The sequence below is a fragment of the Cynoglossus semilaevis genome, chromosome 17, assembly GCF_000523025.1.
Source record: "Cynoglossus semilaevis isolate Cse_v1.0 chromosome 17, Cse_v1.0, whole genome shotgun sequence".
In the NCBI taxonomy this organism is placed as follows: domain Eukaryota; kingdom Metazoa; phylum Chordata; class Actinopteri; order Pleuronectiformes; family Cynoglossidae; genus Cynoglossus; species Cynoglossus semilaevis.
Window position 1 is genome coordinate 6,213,311 of NC_024323.1, and position 22,380 is coordinate 6,235,690.

General features: G+C 38.7%; 2 protein-coding genes across 2 annotated transcripts; one reads left to right on the plus strand and one right to left on the minus strand.

Moving 5' to 3' along the window:
- Nucleotides 1-345: 345 nt before the first annotated feature.
- pet100 (PET100 cytochrome c oxidase chaperone) lies at nt 346-2,057 on the minus strand. The gene is made up of 4 exons (XM_008329619.3): nt 1,903-2,057; nt 1,680-1,766; nt 1,547-1,579; nt 346-1,243 (listed from the first exon to the last, which is right to left on the minus strand). Exons 1-4 carry the CDS (start codon nt 1,927-1,929, stop codon nt 1,142-1,144), a joined length of 249 nt encoding a protein of 82 aa, XP_008327841.1. The 5' UTR covers nt 1,930-2,057; the 3' UTR covers nt 346-1,141.
- Nucleotides 2,058-3,658: 1,601 nt separating this feature from the next.
- brd4 (bromodomain containing 4) lies at nt 3,659-21,805 on the plus strand. The gene is made up of 20 exons (XM_008329620.3): nt 3,659-3,693; nt 8,661-8,781; nt 12,451-12,826; nt 12,987-13,124; nt 13,202-13,337; nt 13,418-13,749; nt 14,992-15,366; nt 15,472-15,600; nt 15,908-16,138; nt 16,223-16,449; nt 16,657-16,988; nt 17,075-17,170; nt 17,315-17,704; nt 17,847-18,638; nt 18,748-18,854; nt 18,966-19,116; nt 19,215-19,345; nt 19,434-19,639; nt 20,521-20,797; nt 21,355-21,805. Exons 2-20 carry the CDS (start codon nt 8,684-8,686, stop codon nt 21,418-21,420), a joined length of 4,590 nt encoding a protein of 1,529 aa, XP_008327842.1. The 5' UTR covers nt 3,659-3,693; nt 8,661-8,683; the 3' UTR covers nt 21,421-21,805.
- Nucleotides 21,806-22,380: the final 575 nt, after the last annotated feature.

The window sequence follows — 22,380 nt, forward strand, 5'->3', positions numbered from 1 at the left end:
ACCAGCCAAAAGTCCCATTGATATTTATTAAATTAATTTACTTGACTATTAACATATATCAGGAGGAACATGTTTTATTAATTCATTGCATAACTAAATGTTGTTCTGTAATATTATAAGTCTGAAATAGTCCCAAGATAAGTAAAGTTCTAAACCATTCTGAAAAAGAAATACTCTCCAGGTTCTATCGCTGGCTGTCGGACATTTTAATGAGCATTCAAATTCAAGGCCAAATATGCAAGTGTCATTTGATAATCCTTGCGGTAAGATGTCATCTCTTCATTAGGATGGATGAGTAGTTGACTTGTTTATTGCATGTTTAATCAGTACTTCTAATCCATCCAGTCCTTTCAGTGCTTTACTTTCACACCTTCGATAGCACAGATAGCTGTCAAAATCTGGGAAACCTAATATCATATTGAAATTTATCACCTCTAGTTACTGAAGTTATTGGACCACAGCGTAATTTTATGTCAACATCAACTTACTGTGTGTGGTATACTATATAAAATATCATGAGAATAGTGGTGATATCATTTAAAAAACGTGTTTTTCGAGGTTTATTGATGCATTGTTAACTTACTGAAATATAATTTCTGTCTTTGAAATCATTTGTATAGAACCACGTGTACATGGTTCTGATTAAGACACGTGTTCTTACTGCCCCCTGCTGTTTAATGAACTATTTGTAGCAGATGAAATCATGTTGCATAGTTTAAACACAAAGCAAAGAACAAGCATTTACATCTATATAAACCATATATAGATGTATATATTACACATATATAATGTTTTGATATAAAACAGTATTGGTACTGTTTAAATACTAATAAAGTATTGTAATGTAATTTCACAATAGCAGAAAAATACATTTTACATGCAAAAAAATCCATGAATAAACTCAAGTTGTAATTTATTATATGACACAAACAAAATCTGAGTAACTTGGGAGCAAACATAAATACTGATATTTCTTTTGTAATATGGCCACTCAATCATGAAAAGGTGCAATGACATTAGGCCATTTGGGTATACATATGGATACCAAATTTCATCAGGCTAATTTTTACACGTGTGAACTCTGTTAAAGAGTGCCGTTAATGGATCTCACTCCAGTCCAGTTTTGTTTTGCAAATATTTTTCATTTTCTCCTTGAATTTTCAGATTCCATAGCCATTTTTTGTGACAATCGTTCTTCCCTACGAGCGCGAATTTCTTCCTTAAAGTCTTCCAGCTCTTTTCTCTGAAATCAAACAAAAGCACAACATTTTTTACATTATAAACAGATTTGCAAACGTGATATGCATTTTTTTGAAACAATAAAATTGTGAATACAAAACTAATTGGCGGGTTAAAATAATTCTAGATGGAAACATAATATGAACGAAATAATTTAAGGTAAGAATAAATTTAGTATCACTGTTCATTGTTGTTTACAATCATTCTACTGGTGTACGTAGGTCACTGTGTTAGTTTAAAAGAGCAAATTTAAAATAGTGAGACATCGGTGATACATTCTTTTAAAATAATTGTGTATTATACTTACAAGCTCTGCGTCGTTAAGTGGAAAGATCTCTTTCTAGATGTTACAATATGACATAAAAAAGATATTGGCTACTTAATTAAACATAGTCTGATGAATTGTTATTTACATGTTAATGTTGAAAAGTGAAACCGACCTTTCTCTTAACAACGTATTCTTCAAAGTACTCAGCTTGATTTGAGATCCAAAACACGGTCACAGGAAACGTCAGATACAGCACCATCTGCGCAAAATAAACATTTTAAATAAATAATAATTGATACATACCAGCATTAAAAGACCATGACGAAACATCACTGCTAGGTCAATTCGTATTGTTATAAACCTTTCAATCTATGATTGCTATACTTGTGACTTACTCTAAAAATTTCAATTTTAACACCCATTTTGAAAGAAAAGTCTTATGTATGAGGGCAATCTATATTGTAAACAATCCCAAACCACTATGACCGATACATGTAAAAGCTCGACTTCCTGGTTTTCCTGACGTCATCACGCAGGTCAAATGTCATAGTTCTCCTTCTATCCTTTCAAGCGCATATCAGCACAGTCTTATGCTGCCACCTAATGGGTAAGAAAACAAATTCAGATTAATTTAAATTAAATTTGTATTTATGATCAATTATAATTAGTTTTCAATTTACTCCAAGGATAATAACGTAGAGAAAAAAATCATGCTCCTAGTATAGTTATAATATGCAGCACAAAATGTTAAATACAAAAATATTATACATTATATGCATCTTTAGAACAATTTAATTTCACTCCGACAGGAACTATTCAAATGTTGTGCATATTTACAGCAAATGAGCAAATGGCTTAAAGACCGATTTCCTATCGTCACAAATCCATTAACATATGTCATACAGTACATATACAGTATTACATCACCATTTAAGGCTGATTTTTTTTCATTTTATTTTAAAATATAATGTGCCATCAATTATTAAAATAATTAATGGCACAGTGAACAGATGTAAAATGGTGTGCTTAATGTGAACTGCATAAATAATAGAGTCAGCTATGTTGGAGTTTTGTTAGTTCTATCTCAACGTTGAGGAAGAACAACATTGTCACATTCAGCACACAGGAGGGAGACATGACAACGGTCCTCATCTGTGGTCCATGAATGCTGAAGATCCTGATTTGAAAGATTTTGTTTCAACAAAGATATATAGCAGAAGTGAAAGACAAAGAAGGTAGATGCAATGATGTAGTTTCGCTTTAAAACTCAAAGGGAAAAACATACTTCCCACATCAATGTATGCCATGTGGTATTGATTGAATTAAAAAAAAACTGATGATGTCGAGAATAAATTTCAAGAGGAGTTAAAGAAGACACCCTGATTGATTGAGCAACAACTGTGGAAGAACTTATATGCTATTATTATGATTAAACAGCCCACATCTCCAACTTTTTTGTCAAAAGTAGAATATGGTTACCTTGTTCAAACATAAAATATTTAATTTTGTACTTGGCTAATGTTAAATATATTAACATTAGCCAAATACAATACGTTAAATTGGGGGTTACATTTAAAGTTATCTTGTGGTATTAACCTTTATTTGATTATTATGTGTATAATATCTTTATAAATATATATGTCATACATATGTCTTAACCAGATTTTTCTGAGAAAAAAAAAGTTTTTGTCAAATATAAACTCCATATATATAAATTACACCACTTCACTACAATTCACTAGTTTGTTTTTTATCTGGCACGTTTGATTTGTTTTCCATTAAATGACTAATGGCAATTGAAGAAATTGATGGAATTAAAATAAAAGCAAAAGTGAAAAGTTCTAGTTTTAGTATATTTTAAACGTTTTATGTTGTAATTTTGAATAATATACTATAACTATTTTTGACAGTATTGTTTACATACAAACTGTAAAAATGTAGACATCTCATATTTTTCCATAGCAAATTGTATTATAGCAGTGATTTATTGTGAAGTTTTTTAACCGTATGAAATAGTTATTGAGTTGAGTGATAAAAATGCATGCATCTCATACATCCCTACTGCTCTTGCGTGATGCACTCTACGTTGTTAGCGAAAACGTACGCGTTACGTCACTGACAACGAGAGGTGTTCTGGATCCTCGGAGAGAAAGATCCCGCGCGCCCTGGCAACCTGATAAACCCAGGTAAACGCCGTTGTTTCAAACAATATTCTGTCACCCATGTTGTCTCAGTAAGATGAATAAGTAGACGACAAGAAACACGGTACCAGTGTTGCTCAGGTTTAAAGCGCTCTTGCCCGGCGCTCACTGAGACAGTTGCACGGCGGCCTGTTCTGGCTGGTTAGCTAGCTAGCTAGCTGATGCTAGTTGGCAGTTGACTACTGAAATACACAATAACTACACGTCTGATATGCATTTGTCTGGTGTTTAAACTCTGATTCACTTATCGCTGACCAGATTTACGCCAAAATTAGGCAAATAAACCCTGTTATGTACTATGTGTTGGGTGCCTATGACCAGTTTGCTTGTAGACAGTCTTGTGTTGTGGAAGACGGTGACGGCGTCACGGTGGTGATGGCGCACACTCAGTCTGGGACTATTATCTGAGAATGCAGTCACGGGAGTTCATAGTAGAAATCGAATTCTCATATTCTGGCCACACAGCTTGCTGCCACAGTATTGACATATGGTAGTACTGACACATTCGTGCTTGTATGCACTACAAGGGCGTCCATTGCGAAACACAGGCAATAATCTTATGTCCTGTGGCCTAACGTGAGGATCATGGTTTCTCGACGGTAGTCGCTCGAAGAAGTAATTGCTTTGCAAATTAGTCGTTTCATTTAACGTCATCTTGTAATTGTTGCTGTCACGGACAGATGTGCAGGGTCATGTTTGTGCGAGTGCTGTGGCTAAATATTACAGACACAAAGCAATGGCTCTGAGCCGGCTGGTATGTTCACATTATTCAAGGGAAGGCCCGTTACTTAGCGTTATGCTCCTTTGCACTTTTTGTTGTGGAGATCACCGTTATTGTAAAGCAGTTAACTGTTAGCAAAATATGTTTTTAAACGCAGTGTTTAAGAAAAGGTCCTCTAGTATATTCATACAGACGTTCGTGGCTACAGCCATACGCTTGTTTGTCGAGGCGTGCGGGGGAATTTTCCCAAACTGATCAAATTGAACAGCTTTGATTCACAAAGTTGTGCGTCTTAGATAACAATTACATAAACTGAACTCTGACTGCTACATATGCTAGATAACGTATCAACAAGTCAACATTTTTGTTAAAAAGTAAAATGTGGTTTGCATTTATTTAATTTCACAGAAATTAAATATGTAAGTTTAAATGTCAGTTATTTTCCCCCACATTATCTAGGCGGGCTTTAAACTTGATGTAACACTTAACCAGTTGTGTTTTTTTTCATCCTACCTGTTGGAATTGGGGATTTTGTGGACACTACACTTCAACTTTATAACTCCTGCATACTTTGGAGAATCTTGGAAAGTTGATGGCTATGTGTCATGATTATCAAATGTAGATATTAAAATTATTAATTAGCCATGTGCTCTTTACCTGTATAATGCCCTATGAAAGCTTTGAGTCTGAGTTTGGTTTCTGTGTGGTGTCATTATTAGGTCATCTGATTATTATACAAAATGTTCATGTCCCTGGAGAATTTTGTTTCTTGTTTTTTTTTTTCTGTTCTCTCTGGTTTAGTTGCCATGGTAACACCATCCTTGGCCTAGTTGTGAGTGACCTCTGAATGAAAAGGAATGTTGTCTGGAAACAAATGAGCAAGCACACAAACTACATCATAGTTTCTACAAGTGCTTATTGTGTGCATTTACCTATATACACTTTGCACATCAAAGGCATAACCACTTTTGTATCAAAACACTGGCTGTCAGTAAGATGCCATTGCAGTATGACATAATGACAGTAGCAGGCCTGTGAAGCTATTTAAAACATACTGTAAAAAGAGCTTTTTAGCAGAACAGATCAACAAAATAGAGGTTTCTAGAACTGACAGATGTCTTTTCAATAATCTACTCAATGAAGAAGTCGAACTGACACACAGCATATCATTTACAAGAAGCTCCTTCGCTGTTTATATATATATCTAACAGTACATGTATTCATCTCAAAGCTTATTGATGCAGGATGGTTGACACACATGTAACCATATGAAAGCTTGTCAAGGGGAACTGTGGTAATGCAGATCAGAACTTCTCCTGGATGCTATTCTGATGGGTCCCAATTGCTCCTTTAGTCTTTTAGTTGCATCCAGCAATTTTACATAAGTTCGCAGTTAGCATAGATCAGCCTTGAATGGTGAATGGAAGCGAAAGGCATGGCGTCCAAGTGGCAAGCCAGCATGGGACACGGGGTTAGCCTTAATCCAGCCCATGTTGATGTGCCTGTGCTCTTACACGCAAATCAGAATCTAAAAGCAAAAACTGACAAAGCAAGACTGTTATAATGACTAGGCTTTCAAGCTGTGTATTCAGCAAAGTCAGTTAGGATGGTGAACTCTCACACTCACCTGTTGCTAGAAGAAGCCCTGTTCATGTTAATTGATCCAAAACATTTGATTAACGAGTCGATTAATCTGTACATCCCCCTAGTGCCTGAATAAAGTAAACGTGTTGTAATGACCTCCTTTGGCAAAATCATAATCATGTTCGTGGGAGAACTGGTACCAATTCCAGCTGACAATGGGCAAAGGAGAGGCTAAATGGACAGGACACCAGTGCATCACTGCGCCACATAAAGAGAAACACAGCCACTAATTCCCATTTATATACCTATGGTCAAGTTTGAGTCTTTTTTAATCCAATGCCCAATCAGCTGTTATAGAACTCGGGAGGATACCAGAGTGAAGAAGGAAAGTGTAAACACTCCCAGGTCAACCCTCACACATCCTAGTATTTTTACCACCCCACACCTGTGTCAGGTTGGCAAATTGCCCCTTCACTATGTTCTTTGCTTTTATTGCCTGTAGATTCCAGCTACTCAAGTGCACTGGTGATTATTAGAAGCGTCCTCAAATTCATTAACATCAGCCATCTCTGCTGTATGTTGTATGCATCATTTTAGTAATGGTGGTTGGCCATACCCAACATTTTCCACGTAGGAAACAAGAGCTTTAAAACTTTGACAGAATAATGTTTTTAAAGAATAGTTGACAGTCATGATGCCATGCAATGTGACATGTATATAATGAGCATGGCTTAAGTCATGACTTCAACAAAGAAGCAAGTTTGTGTTTCTCTGTAAATGTATTAACATGCAATTGCAGATTTGTCAGTGGCTTCAATACACATTTGCTCATGAGTCTTTCATATCAAGGTATGTTATCAGTTATTGGTATTGGCTTCTGGAAACAGGAAGTTATCAGTATAGTGCATCCCTAGTTTCTGGTCATGGTACATTCACTTAGTTTACTTCATAGTTGCTAAACTTTATTTAAACACGTTATTATTACAAAAATACTGTACTTATTGAATTTCCCCTTTTCAGCATGAACACAGTTCATTGGACAGTATGTAGTGGATATAAAAGGTCTCTGTGTGACACATCTGTCAGTCCAGATTGTATCTTTAGTTTGGCACTGCCCTGCAGCTGTGGATACAATGATCCCTTATTCTGCAGTCATCACACAGGAAACATGTTTTTGCTCTGTTCAATGCACTAGTTGGCTATTACTGTATGTTGTTGCACTTGTACCTTTAGTTAGTATTTGGTTATTATAATCAATAAAATTACTTGTGTCCTTGGTGTTTTTCTGGCCACGAAGAATTAAAGTGTGTCTGAACTAAATTATTTTGTTTTATCCTTTGATGAAAATTGATTCAGTGTAACTAGATGATCTAAACTTGAAAACTATAAGTCCAGAAATGCTGATTACATTTAAAAAAAGTTACCTAATAAATTCATGGTGCCAAGGATACACACAGTAATTGGCATAATTATTTTAAATAATTAAAAAAAATTTTTTTTTTTAAATGTTGGTGGTTGACTTTTTCACATACTCAATCATCTGCTGTGATACAGTACTCTTGGTAACTAACTTAGATTTTATTTTATCTTAACAATTAAAACATATAATATGATGTTCGATCATTATTATCAAACTCCTCTGCTCCTTTATCTTGCACCTTGTGTGGCTTTCATATTATGAATATAACGAGTAGTGATTTATGGGAAATTAGTTTAGTTGACAGAGTTTAGCCGGTATCAGATTCCTTCTTAAACTTTTAATTAAAGAAAAGTTTATTGTTTTGAGAATAAATAATAATTGTGATATAAATTGTTCCAATAAAATGAAAAAGAGTGCAGATAAATTGGCTAAGAAAGATGATCACTCATAAGAGAGGAAAATGATGGGGGATGGGCTTAATGAAATGGACGGAGGAAAAGACAAGAAGAAGGGGGTGGGGTGTTAAAGGTGTAATGGAGAAAGAGGAGAGAGAAAAAGGACCTCAAGCTATTGATGGGGGAAAAAGGGAGGGGTGGAATGAGCCATGGTGTGGGAGGAGGGAAGCACATAGGGAGGGGTGTGTGTGGGCTGAGTTTGTACTGAATGAGGAAGCAGCAGTGCCATTTTTTACTGTTGAGTAACTGCATGCTGGTCTGCTTCTTGGAGGGACAGGGTGAGAGAGCGATTAAGGAGAATAAAGTGCTCTGGCTGGATCTAATCAGAGCTTTCTCCACTCTCTCACCCACATCTCTCTTCCTTATACACTGACTGCTTGCCGCATGTGATCATTTGAGTTTGGGAGGCCCTGGAGAGGACACACAATGGAGCGACGAGCCTCTGGCAACTGGGCCGTTGTACTGCTGGAAGGGGGATGGGGTAAAGAGCGGACCGGTTCACACAGCTAACACAGCCTGCCGGCTGTAGGCTTCCCCAGCCTCTTCTCCATGCTTGGACCAACTGTTTCCATGCTGGGGCCATTTTCCTGGAACACTCACCCTCCAGCTCTGCTTGGACTTCATTGAGGATTACTCACCATGTTCTGTGGGATTCTAGTATACATGCTGGAGCCTGAAGAATAAATCTTGTCTGTGTTTTGGATAAGAGGAAAGGAAAACTGAACTTCTGTATAATTATTTTGAGCTCTTGTTTTTTGTTTTTTGGCTTCAGTTTCTTTTTAGAAGAGTTCATAAATGGATTACAAGATGCATGCCAAGTCGAACGATTTGCTGGATTTTCAAAAACTGGATGCCCTCCTGGAAAAAATTGCCCATTCAGTCTCTGTGAAAAGGTAATATTATCTGACAGGTATCAGGGAAGTTAAAGAAACTAGTTTCAGTATAAACAGACCTAGTGTTTTAAACACTTAGCAAAGACAAAATTTAAGATTAGAGTAATGTTTCTAAGGATGGTCTCATGGTTAGCACTATGTGTACTTTTACAAGGTCCAGCACACAAATTCTGTTCTGCCCTGAACCTACCTCCTGGTGAGAAAGGGGGAGTGGGGGAAGGGGGGATAAGAAGAGGGGGGTTGCATGAGGTAGTAGTATGAATGTTTCCTGATTCCTGGTTGGCTTTGGTTTGCTTGTCTCAGCCAACACAAAGTAAACCTGAAAAAGTTGCCATGATATTTGCCCCTTCCTGTTTAGATTCTCTGAGTCATGTTTAGGCTATTTGAGTCAGTTTGTGTGATCAAGCTCTGACTCATACAGGGTATTTTCTTTTTAGCTTTTCCATGTAAGTTATCTAAGTATGCAAAATCTTGTTCATTTTAACAGCAATCCCCGAAATCCATTCATGAATTGTACAAGACAAGCTGTGCATCCAAAACACTCGTCGATTCAAAGAAACTAAAAAAAAATCTAGATTCAGTGTGTGAATATCACATGAAACATACACTAAAGGTGTGTGTTTTAAGATACAGGCGTAGTCCTCACTGTTGTCAGACTACCAATAAGTAAGGACTGTTGGCAACTTAGAAGTAGGTTTTTAGTTCACCTATGTCTTAATTTGCATTTTATTTAAATACATTACCAAAAATTTTGATAAGTTGCAGTACACAATATAAAGAATACGAAATACAAATGTTGGTAATCAAAAGAAAACTTGAAGGTTACTGCTCCGGCTTTAAGATCACCAGTCTATTTTATTTTTTTATTTTTTTGAGGAAGTTGATATTTTGATTGCAAGCTACATTGGTTGTGTTAACTTGTGGAGTGCTTCTTATTAAGTATTAATGTCCACGAACAGGTGACAATTACAGTGAATTGAGAAACACAGAAAGAGAAAAACAGCTGTTAAATTTTCAAACAAAATCACAATTAACAAAATCACACATTTAGTAAGTATGTGATGTTAGACACAGCACAGACTTCCTGGGGTGTACATCCCCCACCTTTGCAACCAGAGACACATCCTCCTGAGAAAACATTCCTCAGTAGTCTGCACTGATGTATGTCCAGGACAAAGGTCAGCTGTTATTCAAGATTTAAGAGTAATGTGGGGTGGACAGCAGCAGGAAGTGTGCCACTGAGTTGACCTCTGTAGGGAGTCCCACTGACTCATCAGGGTGCACGTGTCGGTATTGTGTTTTCGCCAAATGTTGCACGACAAAGCACCCTAAACCTTTCCAGGAACCGCTTTGATTGGTTTCTTCAGCTGTTGTTCAGTTGTTGTTACAAGCTTGGTATAGACATTAGAAGGTTAGCAAAACTAGTTAGATCACTTGAAGACAAAGCAGAGAGAGAAGACAAAATACAAAGGTGTTTTTACAATTACTGGACATCTGTATTGTCCAAAGCTCATAGAAGGAAAACTTGTTTTCCGGGTAGCTTGTATCTATATATACAGTATTTATTTTCTCAGATTCATATTCTTAAACATTATTATAAAGGCCCCCCAATAAGCTTGTCTATTTTTTAATGGTTGATATTGCAAAAATGTCTACTAAAACTTTTTTTGACACTTGACCTGGTAAGAATGTCTTGTAAGTACTGACAGGAGTTTTTATTAGATTTCTTCAGTCATACTTCCTGGTACTTGTCCAGTCGTTGTTGTTATTCTTGTTTGTCTGGGTTTTTTTTTAAGCTTACACTTGACTAAAAGTGATGTCTTATCCACTCAGAAATAGTTAGACTTTTTTGCACTGCACAAGCTTCTGTTGAATGCATAGAGTAATAAGAAGACTTTTAGCTGTGTCATCTTTCACTTTGGACAGTTGTTATCTCAAGAAAATTCAACGGTTCTCATTAACTGAACAATTTTAATTTTTCGTAATATAAGTGTTCTGTGTTAGGTGATCGGAAGCTACAGTAACTTCCCGGTACATTTGGCCCTGTAAGGTAGTAACTTTGCATTAAGACATCAGCTAGAGCAGAGAAGCCATTCAAGTTAAAGTAAATAACTGGAAATTATAACAATTCAAATGCTCTAGAAGTACTCTTATCTTAAAGGATATTTAAAAAGACATTTTCTCATGAGGCAGATTGTGAGATAATTCCAAAATGGTTAGCTTTCCACATCCATACTTTCTCTCAAGTGTTTCTGTATTGTCCAAACATTGGGAAATAATGGGAAATGGGAAAATATTTTTGGCAGCGTTACGCGTAAACTTCTGAAGTGTGCACTTTTGCTGCTGTTAGCAACATTCGCCCTGTGGCTTTTTGTCCTAGATGGCTTGTAGTCTTCTTGCTCACAACCAAATCTTAAAGTATTATTTCTTTCTGACTGTTTCTCTTCACTCAAAATGGTGATTTGGTCAGATTCTCCACTCTCATTTTGAGTACCATGAGGCATGTGAGCACAGCAATCATGTGGTGTTCAAACTGCTTCACGGTTTGTAAAAGAAATACTCAACAGAAATGTGATTAATCCCAGATCTTTACTGTATGGTGGTTTGTGTTGATTTTCAAAGGAGCTTTTGTGGATGTTACTTCGTTTAGCAAGTTGACGAAAGTAGAATTTTTGAGTGTCATCCAAATATCAATTTGGCAATTTTACCAATCACTTCCCCCCAGTTTATTTTAAGCCATGCTGTTGTCTTGACAGCAGTTGTGCGTGTCTTGAATATGATGATCCTGTGCCGGCTGAAGACATTATGTAGAACTGAGGACTCATACGCCCACATCCTTTAGCACGGCTAGTTCTTGAAACAGAATAGTTTAGCAAAGGAATAGCATGCACCTATAATACATATATATATATATAATAGTAATCTTACAGGTTTTGAAAGATACCTATTATAGTAAAACTAACAACTTTAAAGCACTTAAATAGCTGTTCTTACCTATGGTACCTCTAAATTTCAGTGGAATGTCTAAACCATGTCCATAAGTATCATAGTAATTATTAATTGTTAATGTCATGAGTATTGATATGATAAATTATTTTATCAAAACACCTCAAATAATTTTATAACAGTAAATAAAAATGCCATTATTAAAGCAAAATCTGTCTGAAACATTTCTTGTAATTGTGCTTATTCTACTTTGACTGTGTGGTTGTGTTTGTGTGCCCATGTGAACCATTTAGGCTACTTACTTTAAAACAATATGACATTTGGTGTTGTTTGTTAGTTAAAGTAGTCTACCTCCTTGTGTAGACACAGAGGAATTTACATTGGCAAGAAACACTACAGTGGCTTATTGAGGTTTCTGTAAAATCGTAGGTCGTAACACTTATGATGCCATGGTGTTTTGTTGGTTAATACTAGCTGTACAGAAAAGGTAAGCAAGTTGTCTAATAGAATAGTTTATAACTATGTTGGTCTTGAATTTTACTAATGGGAAAATGTGATGGAAAAATGACTTTGTGTCCTAATATGGTGCCATTCTACATATTTTATCAAGTTACTCAAAATTACAGACAAAATGTCCACGGATACTCATACTAATGTATATTGAATGTGTATTGAATAGATGATAGTTTTCAATTATACTTATAATATCTTTTCTTTTTTAAGAGAGTCCAGCGAGGAGTGCAATGGGATCACTGGTGCTCTGTCAGTGGAGTCTGTGCCGGGGCCAAGACTAAATTGGTGTCCTTCTAGCACCACTACCCCTGCCCCTGCTCCAGCTACAGCTCCCACTCCGGGGCCCAACCCTGTCAGAATGGGGGACGGCATGGAAGCGGCGCAGATGTCGGGCGGCAGCAGCAGTCAGGGGCAGGCCCATTCATCTGGCAACCCCCCACCTCCAGAGTACATCAATCCTGAGAGGCCAAAGCGCCAGACCAATCAGCTACAGTACCTGCTCAAAGGGGTGGTGAAGGCCCTTTGGAAGCATCAGTTTGCCTGGCCCTTTCATGCACCAGTGGATGCAATCAAACTAAACTTGCCTGTAAGTGTTAGGTTTATCCTTGTATATGTGATGTCTTATACTTAACTTTGATAAGCAATCAGATTAACAACACCAACACCATGTCTGACTGCCTGACACTAATTTGATGCATAAGATCATAATAGAGATATTGTGACTGACATATATGTAACCTCTCCAGGACTACTACTCAATAATAAAGAACCCTATGGACATGGGAACAATCAAGAAAAGGCTTGAGAACAGTTACTACTGGAACGCCCAAGAATGTATTCAAGACTTCAATACAATGTTTACCAACTGCTATATTTACAACAAGGTAAAATGTTTATAATGTTTTTTACTTAATTATGTCCCTTCAAGTTACTAATCCTGTTTCTTTACCTGCCCCTGCAGCCTGGAGATGACATAGTCTTAATGGCTGAGGCTCTTGAGAAGGTTTTTCTCCAGAAGGTTTCAGAAATGCCTCAGGAAGAAATTGAGATTGTTGTCATGACAGGGAAAGGACGTGGTCGGGGCAGAAGAGAAGGAGGTGAGTGGTTCATTCCTTGTTACTAGTATTTGATCAAATTGAGAAGAGAGCAGTAAGATTACTGGTATTCTCTTATCAAGGACTGAACTTGAAGCCGGGGGCCATCAGCGATCCACTGTCGACAACTCCACAAACACGGGGTCTCTCAAACCTCTCGGCAGCACCACAGACCAGAGGACCTGTGCAGGGCCCTCCTTCTCTACCTCCACAGCCTTTGATGCAGGCTCACCTGCCCCCGACATTACCCAGCCAAGCACCACAGCTTGGAGCTCCATACTCTCTGGGCCATTCAGACTGTGCTCCTCAAGTACCCATCATGACATCTGTGCCTCCCCCTGCTCAAACCTCGCTTCCTCCAGCATCTATCCAGAACACTGCTTCCATGCTGCAGAACTCTATAACCATGACCAAAGTGAGTGTGTGACTAGCAGAGGCTAAACTTTGCACACAAATCAAAAACTTCAAGACTTAATTAAGTCTAGAAATATATCTACATTGTGACAAATTACATTCAATGTAGTACATTCAATGTTTGGAGGTCCATTCAAATGTAGCTGAAATGGCAACTACATTTTGTGCTTTTAAATGCATTTAAATATTCAGCAAGTATATTGATCATCCTAACAATGCTTGCAACACTGCTCCAAATTAGGTTTGGGCGATATGGTTTACATTTCAAAATAGGATTTACATCTCCATATATTTTCCCCAAAAAATAGTAACAAAAGATTGTTAAGTAGCATATTTCAAAGTATGCAGGGATTGTATTTTTAGAAATGCATATATACATTAAAACGCTAAATATTAAATGCTAAACAAGCATATATTGAATAAAATTACACTTGAATAAAATCAAATTATGTTTAAACCAATTGCTACCTCCTTTATCTTATGTTTTGTGAAAATAACTGGAAACGACTGTTAATATTTTGACTACAGAATTCCTAATCCAATTGATGAGAGTACACTTTGAGCGGTTTGTCAACTGTGACTCAGACTGATGTTCTCCTTTTTCTAGCGTCTCTCCCTCGTTTCACACACACTCTGCAAATCCCTCATATATGTTGCAAATGACAGAAGAGACGTGATGTGAAGGCCTGAACTTTTGGTTAGAAATTATTTCCAGCATCCTGGACAGAACACATTTTTTCTTTGTTCATCTGACACTAAGAACGTGAACCACCTGTATCTAACCTGGCCTTTAGTTAGTTTTTTATTTACCAACTAAAGTTTGCTTCTCTTCTAAGTGTTAGCATCATACAATTCTTTTTGTTGTGTTGATGCTTAATGTGAAATGGGTGGGGCAGGTGGAGGCTCGGGGGTAGAAGTTTTATAAAATATGATTTTAGGGCATTACCTACATGTGTCAATATTAACTATACAGTCTCCTATTTTGTGTATAAAAAAAAATTGATATTTAGTAACATTTCCATTTATCGCCCAGACCTAATCCTAATGGTTTCCTAATCTGGTTTCCAAAAAAATATTTTTTTAAACACCTCAACATTTTGTACATTTTGTATATATAATAAACTTCTTGGTTATGCTTGAAATTGTGGAACATTTAAAACATATGCAAATGGCATCACTAATCATTACTTTCCCCATCTTGTTTCTCAATTTTTTTTACTTTTACATGTTTACTGCTAAACAGCAAAGAAAGAGCCAGAAAAGGAAAGCTGACACTACAACACCCACAGCCAACGACCAACTCAGTGAATCTTCGCCGGCAGAGTCCAAGTCTGGAAAGGTGTCGTTAAGACGAGAAAGCACTAGACCTACGAAGCTGATGAAGAAGGAGGCCCCAGATTCTCAGCATCATATAGGCATGGGGATTGGACCCAGTGGAGGTCTTAGCCCTAAACCACAAGATCAGTTGGGATATTGCGGAAGTTTAGTTAGAGAAATGCTTTCAAAAAAGCATGCTAATTACGCTTGGCCATTTTACAAACCTGTCGATGTGGATGCCCTTGGACTACATGATTACCATGACATCATCAAACATCCCATGGACCTAAGCACCATCAAGGTGTGTTACAGACAAGAAAACCTGGTCACAGTTTTATAATCTTACATTATAGACCTTTGACTTGTGCTACTACATTTAATTACAATCCTCAATGTGTCTTATTAGGCCAAGCTGGAAAATAGGCAGTACCGGGAGCCGCAGGAGTTTGCCACTGACGTACGATTAATGTTTTCCAACTGCTACAAATATAACCCACCAGACCATGAAGTGGTATCTATGGCACGCAAATTACAGGTATACAGAGTCCAAATTACAAAGAGAAAAGATGTTGTCCTAAATAGAATTGTATTTTTAGTTTTCTAAATATTTATTAAAAAATAATTATTCTAAAGATTCACAGTTCTAGAGTCAGCTTCATCACAAATGATAATTGTTCAATCCTTTAGTTAACTTCAAGATCAGTAACACTTGCTATAAGTCTAGAGTACTATAAGAGTTGAAACGCACTCAAAAAAGGTAGAAGTAATAAGTTGTGCTTTTTCTGATTTTCTACAGGACATGCACTCACATTCTTACTAAGTTATCTTTGTCAATTTTACAGGATGTCTTTGAGATGCGATTTGCCAAGATGCCAGATGAACTTGAAAGCAAGCCTCTTGTTTCTCCCCCGGCACCACCACTTCACCATCCTGCTCCAGTGAAACCACCGCCTCCTATGGCCCACATCCCCTCATCTTCAGACAGTTCCAGTGACTCCTCTTCCGAGTCTGAATCCTCTACAGACGACTCTGAAGAGGAGAGAGCCCAGAGGTTGGCAGAGCTCCAGGAACAGGTCAGTAATTAGAGAAGGAGATCACAGCATGTCTTCCAGCTCTTGTTGCTCTTTGTTGAGAACCACTCTTGTCTGTTGATACAGTTGAAAGCTGTTCATGAACAGCTGGCTGCCCTGTCCCAACCACAAGCCAGCAAACCAAAGAGAAAAGAGAAGGAAAAAAAAGAGAAGAAAAAAGACAAGCATAAAAAGAAAGCAACCATGCCTGGTCTTGGAGATGAAATTCAGGATTCTACTCCTGTTCCACAGCTCTCTAAAAAAACCAAGACCAGTACAAACAACAACAAAGAGATGTCCAAGAAGAAAACCAGGTGAATATTAAACTTAGTAATTGTGCAGGTAAGAGTAGTTGTACCATATAGCATTCCCCAGGTACATACTCTTTAGTTTACGACTAATTATTTCTTTTGTGCTCCTGTCATTTTTAGCTTGAATCTGCATATTACAATCTTAATATAACTTTTTAGTGCTTGCTTAAGTGTTTGTTTAAATTCCAAATGTACATTTTTTCTGTTTAGTAAAAAAGAGGGGATGAGAAACAGTCATCCCTCCAACCTACCACCAGTTCCTAACGTGGAAGATGATCTGGGGGCCGGTGGGTCATCGGCTATAGGGGAAAAGTGCAAACCAATGACGTATGAGGAGAAAAGGCAGTTAAGCTTGGATATCAATAAGCTACCTGGGGACAAGCTTGGCCGAGTTGTCCATATTATCCAATCAAGGGAGCCTTCACTGAAAAACTCCAATCCGGATGAGATTGAGATTGACTTTGAGACTCTAAAGCCTTCCACTCTCCGTGAGCTGGAGAGATATGTGTCCTCATGTCTCCGCAAAAAGAAAAAGTTTCCAGGTAAACAAAAACAAAAAAAAAAATCAACCAATATCTCACGTGTCTATTTTAGAAAAGGTCATAACACCATTGTTGTTGGTTTGTAGTGGAGAAGACTCTGGACACTATGGCTACCTCAAAAAAGACTGGATCTTCTTCGGACAGCAGTGGCTCCAGCTCAGAGAGTGAAGCTGAGGGAACAGGTGACTGATTTTATTTTTACTTACTACACCCTGAATAACACTTATAACACAAAAAGTTGGTGCTTAACGTGTATATATATATATATATATATATATATATATGTATATATATATATATATATATATATGTTTTATTTTTTTAAGGAATGGTAAAACAGCAGAAAAAGAAAAGCCAGTCTGCGAAGGATGGTAAGAAGACGCATCCTCCTGCTCTGAGCGCCCCTGTACTGCCTGTGGTCCATTCCCTACCTGTGGGCCTTCAGTCCAACAGTCAGATGAAACACCTTCAGCCACAACATCAGCCATCTCCTGCAGGCTTTATGGTGCCTCCCGTTGCTGCTTTGGAGTCTTCTCAGTTACTGGAGACTAGCTTTGACTCTCTACCGCCTTTCCCCCAGCCCCTCATGCATCTCACACAGCACACAGGAAACTCTTCTTCTTCTCCACCTCCACACCTAAACCCTCATTCTGCTGACCCAGTGTCCCCTGAGACCCACCCTTTCCTTAACCAGCATCCCATCCTCGCATCTCCAGGTAAGGCTGATGAAATAAGACATTCAGCTATACTGAAGCCACCTGACTGAACTCATTGTGTTGGTTGGAGCTGTACAAGTATTTGGTAGTGATTATATCATAACATATTTGTTTTTACTTTCTTTTATTTCCAACATATAAGCTTTACACAGTACCATGCCACAGCAACCCTCCAGACCCAGTCACAAGGCCGCACCTCTCCATCCGAAACCACCTCAGCAGCCGTCAGCACCGCCTGCTCCTCCTCAACAACAGCAGCAGCAACTGCCGCCGCCAACCCTGCAACAACAAACACAACAACAGCAGCAGCTGCAGGCCCAGCCTACAGTTCCACCACAGCATCACCTCCCCTCACAGATTCTCCATCCTCCTCAGCCTCTACACCAACGGCCACTGTCCCCTCCAACACTCACACCACAGGGCTTGTTGTCTTCCCAACCTCCCCAAATGTTGCTGGAGGACGATGAGGAACCAGGGCCCACAATGCCTTTAAACCAAGTACCCTTATTTCTACAGCAATTTCAACAAACCCGTCAACCTCAGCAGTCCATGCAGTCGCTTCAGGCGCAGGCTCGTCAGCAGCAACAGCAACAGCAGCAGCAACCAGGGCCAACTCCTCTTCTGTCTGTTCAGGGTCAACCTCAGCTGTCATCTCAGACAGCGCTGCCTCCTCCCCAGCTCCCTGTCCAGTCCCAGGCTCCGACGGCACCAACACATCAGACCCAACCCCAACAAATGCCGTTGCACCAACCCCGCCACATGCAGCACTCCCAGCCAACACCACAGAACTACCAGCAGGCTCCTGGACTTGTTGGACAGTCACAAGTGTCGCACAACAAGGGTTCCATGTCCATTAACAAAGTACAGCCGATCATCCAGCAGCAACATGAACAACCGTCCCCTCGTCAAATTAAGCCTGATCCCTACTCCACAGGTAAGCCCGAGAAGACTAGCCAAAAAGTCATCCATAATTACTAATGAAAATAAATTTATTTTACCACGTGAGTCATTTTGACTGAAGTCTGTTTCTTTTCTGCTCACAGCTCACCTGAGGGACAATTCGTCCCCTCTCATGATGCATTCCCCACAGCTTCCACAGTTTCCTCCTGTGTCACAACAGTCTCCAACACATAACATGCAGCCCAAAAAGGTAAGTACCCCAGCCCACTCCCCAAGGCTATTTCTAAGATATAGGGATAATAAGTGGTTTATTATTGGTGTAAAACTTCTTATCTTATTGTTTATTTCTGTCTCCATGCAGCAAAGACCTCCAGGTAATCAAGTTGTACTAAAAGAAGAGAAACTTTCTCCGTCACCAGTGATGAGAACAGAGCCATTTAACCCTGCAATGAGACCAGATCATCACAAACACACAGACACTAAGCTGTCTCAACCTGGCCATGGCCATCAGAGTGAGAATCCCGCATTTCCCCTAAATTAAACAGTGGTTGAAGAAGCATCACAATATTTCAACACATGCTTGTGCGTGTCTGTATATCTGTTCAAACAGATGTAAAGTCCATGGACAGTTCTCGCCCTGTCATCCGATCCTCGGAGCCCAGCGGGCCGCCTGACATACTGCAAGAGAAAGAAAAGTTCAAGCAAGAGTCCAAGACACCTGTTGCCCCTAAAAAAGTACAGGTGAGTCTTAGTAGTTGTATTAATATTGGCTCAATTTGTTTATTTATATTTGACTTTATGATAATTACTTTTTTCTGTTTTTTATCAGGATGTGAAATTGAAGAACATGGGCTCTTGGGCCAGCTTGGCTCAGAAATCCACATCCACGCCCTTATCTGCAGTAAAATCATCTAGTGACAGTTTTGAGCAGTTTCGACGTGCCGCTCGAGAGAAAGAGGAAAGAGAGAAAGCTCTGAAGGCCCAGGCAGAGCAGGCTGAAAAAGACCGGCTACGCAGAGAGCAAGACAAACTACGGTGAGAATGACAAAAAAAAACAAAAAACAGACCTAATCTATCTGTGTTTTATGCTCTCTGGTGAGATAGAAATTGAGATCCTTCACTAGTGTACTCACTCAGTTTAATGTATCTAAATAAATGTGGTGCTATAGGCCCCCTAGTGGATATTTTGTATGACCACCAAAGATACTAAAAGGTTTTTTATCTCACAGGACTGATGATGTTTCACACTAAAATACCAAAAACTAAAACACTAGAACTAAAACAAAGTTGCCAATTAATTTTGAAATCATTCAGATTTAAAAAAATGAAAAGTGCATATCGACTTTTTAGATATAGAACATAAATAGGAAGCATGGGAGTAAACAAACACTGACAACTACAGCCAAACTACACTTGTTTGTGTCCTGTTTTTTTGTAGTCTTGTCAGATACATATGGACTGGGCTTGTCATGTTGCATGAACAAGAATGAAATCACTTAGTGGTTTACAACACCCTTAACAGGCCATAGATGTTGACGGTCTTACTGTATAATCATTAAACCTCCTAATAATAGATCTTGAGCTCAGCTGCACATAACAGGGTTTACTCACAACCTGTAACACAGAAAAGCAGAAGAAGACGTGTTCCAAATAATAGCTCCAACTTTTTTTCTCTATGCTTTTTGAATAAAAGAAAAGACATCCTTTATCTTATTGATTTAATAAAGCCCGAACTATGTTTCAATGATGTCTTGTGATGTCTTTTAACTTATACATAATGGAACAAAAAATACTTTACTACGGGATTTTTGTTGTTTTAATGACACTCAACAAAAGTGGTTTAATAATAAAATTGTAATAAAAAATACTTTTTTAATTCAACAACGTAAAATATAATGGCCTGGGTGTCTTTTCAGAGGTCGGGATGAAGAAGAAGTCATTGAGCCAAGCAGAAGAGTGCATGAGGAGCCACGCCGACGTCTGGAGCAACAGCACAGCCAAGCTTCTTCACATCAACAGCAGCAGCAAAAGCAGCAGCAGCAGCAACAACAACAACAACAGGAGTCACTGCCCACTGCCATTCAGCCACCGCCTCAACCCCCTACACCACCACAACCCACGACACAGAACTCAGTAGACCAACAGAGGGAGCAAGCACGCCGCCGAGAGCAGGAGAGACGGAGACTAGAAGCGGTAAGATTTGTGTGTGTGTGTGTGTGTGTAATGAGCTTCTACTGCAGCCAGTCTTTAACTGCAAATCACAAGCTGAAGACATTGATATAGCAGTATTCACAGACGTCACACTGTCACATAGTGGACAAATGAAGCACTGCATAATGTGATGTACCTGCATCTCATTGCCGTCGACCTTTACCAGAATCTTGTCACCTCAAAACTTCTGAGACTCTACAGCAGCCAGGGCGCTCTCGTCCCAGAGCTGTCTCCCACTAACACAGTTCAGTGATGACTGCTGTCTGCAGCACAAGTCATACCTTCTTCTTTGTCATATTTTGTCTGTCTCTTTCACAGAGATCACAGAAAATGTATATCATTTTGTTAAAGTAGCATGTGTTCTCCTAACACTGCTTCAAAACATTTTCTGGCTTTGTGCCACTGATACATTTCAGTATGTTTTGAGGTCCAGAAACATAAGTTCTACTATGCAAGAAAAAGAAACAGAGGTGAAACTAATCAATAAATGAATGTTTGTGTCTAAAATGCTAAACTGTATTTTTTTTTTCTCCTACCAGTTGGCAGCAATTGATATGAATTTCCAAAGTGACTTAATGGCTATATTTGAGGAGAACCTGTTTTGAGAAGAGGAAAACTGTAACCTAACTGCAAAAACAAACAAACTCCCTCCCCCAGAAAATTATAAACTTGGATGATTATACACTTTCTCTCTGAAGTGAGGGTCGTTGACCAGGAACCACAGAGGAACATGGATATATGTGGATTTGACAGACGCTCGGAGACTGTACAAATACTGGAGGGTCACGGTGCGCGTCGTCACTGTGGACTGGTCTCACTCCGCTCACACGGGGACGAACCTGTCGTTCTGGATGTAATTCCTTGGAGTTTGGCATTGACTGCCTGATGTCTCAAGGAGAGAAAGGAGGCCTGTTGGCATGGTGTGCAACAGCTCACAACTTATCACAGTGGAGTGGCCACAGAAGTTAACGGCAAGATTAAATACATACAGTGGAGTGGCCGCAGAAGTTAACGGCAAGATTAAATACATCCCAAAAACTACAAAAATGCTCTGATAATGTGCTGACAGACTGTGCAATGGTGTTTTAAAACTGCCAGATGTCTGAGGTGTTGAAGAGGACTGTTCTTTAACCTTCTGTTCTGTTTTTCTGTTTTGTTGTAAGTGAACACATGAAAAGGTCGGGGGAGGGCAATGGGGAGGGGTCACTTCCATACTGTAAAAACATGTATATTTCTCTGCAGAGAAGGTACAGTTTGCCTTACACCTTTTTTCCTATACAGACCATAATGTTCTGTGGCCTACACACGTGAACAAACCAGTAATAACATTTACAAAACCACGAGTAGGAACAGCGCAGAAAAATCTTTTTCACCATCTAGTATCTACTGTAAAAAAAGTATTTTCTTATACTGCGATAACTGTTTATTTTGAGTCTTTCGTTCTCTCTCTGGGTCTTTAAATCTTACATCCACACACTCCGTCACCTTTGTCTACGCTAAACAACCCGTCATCACTTATGCTTCTAACATATGATAGATAGTAGGTGTGTGGGGGAGGGGGAACT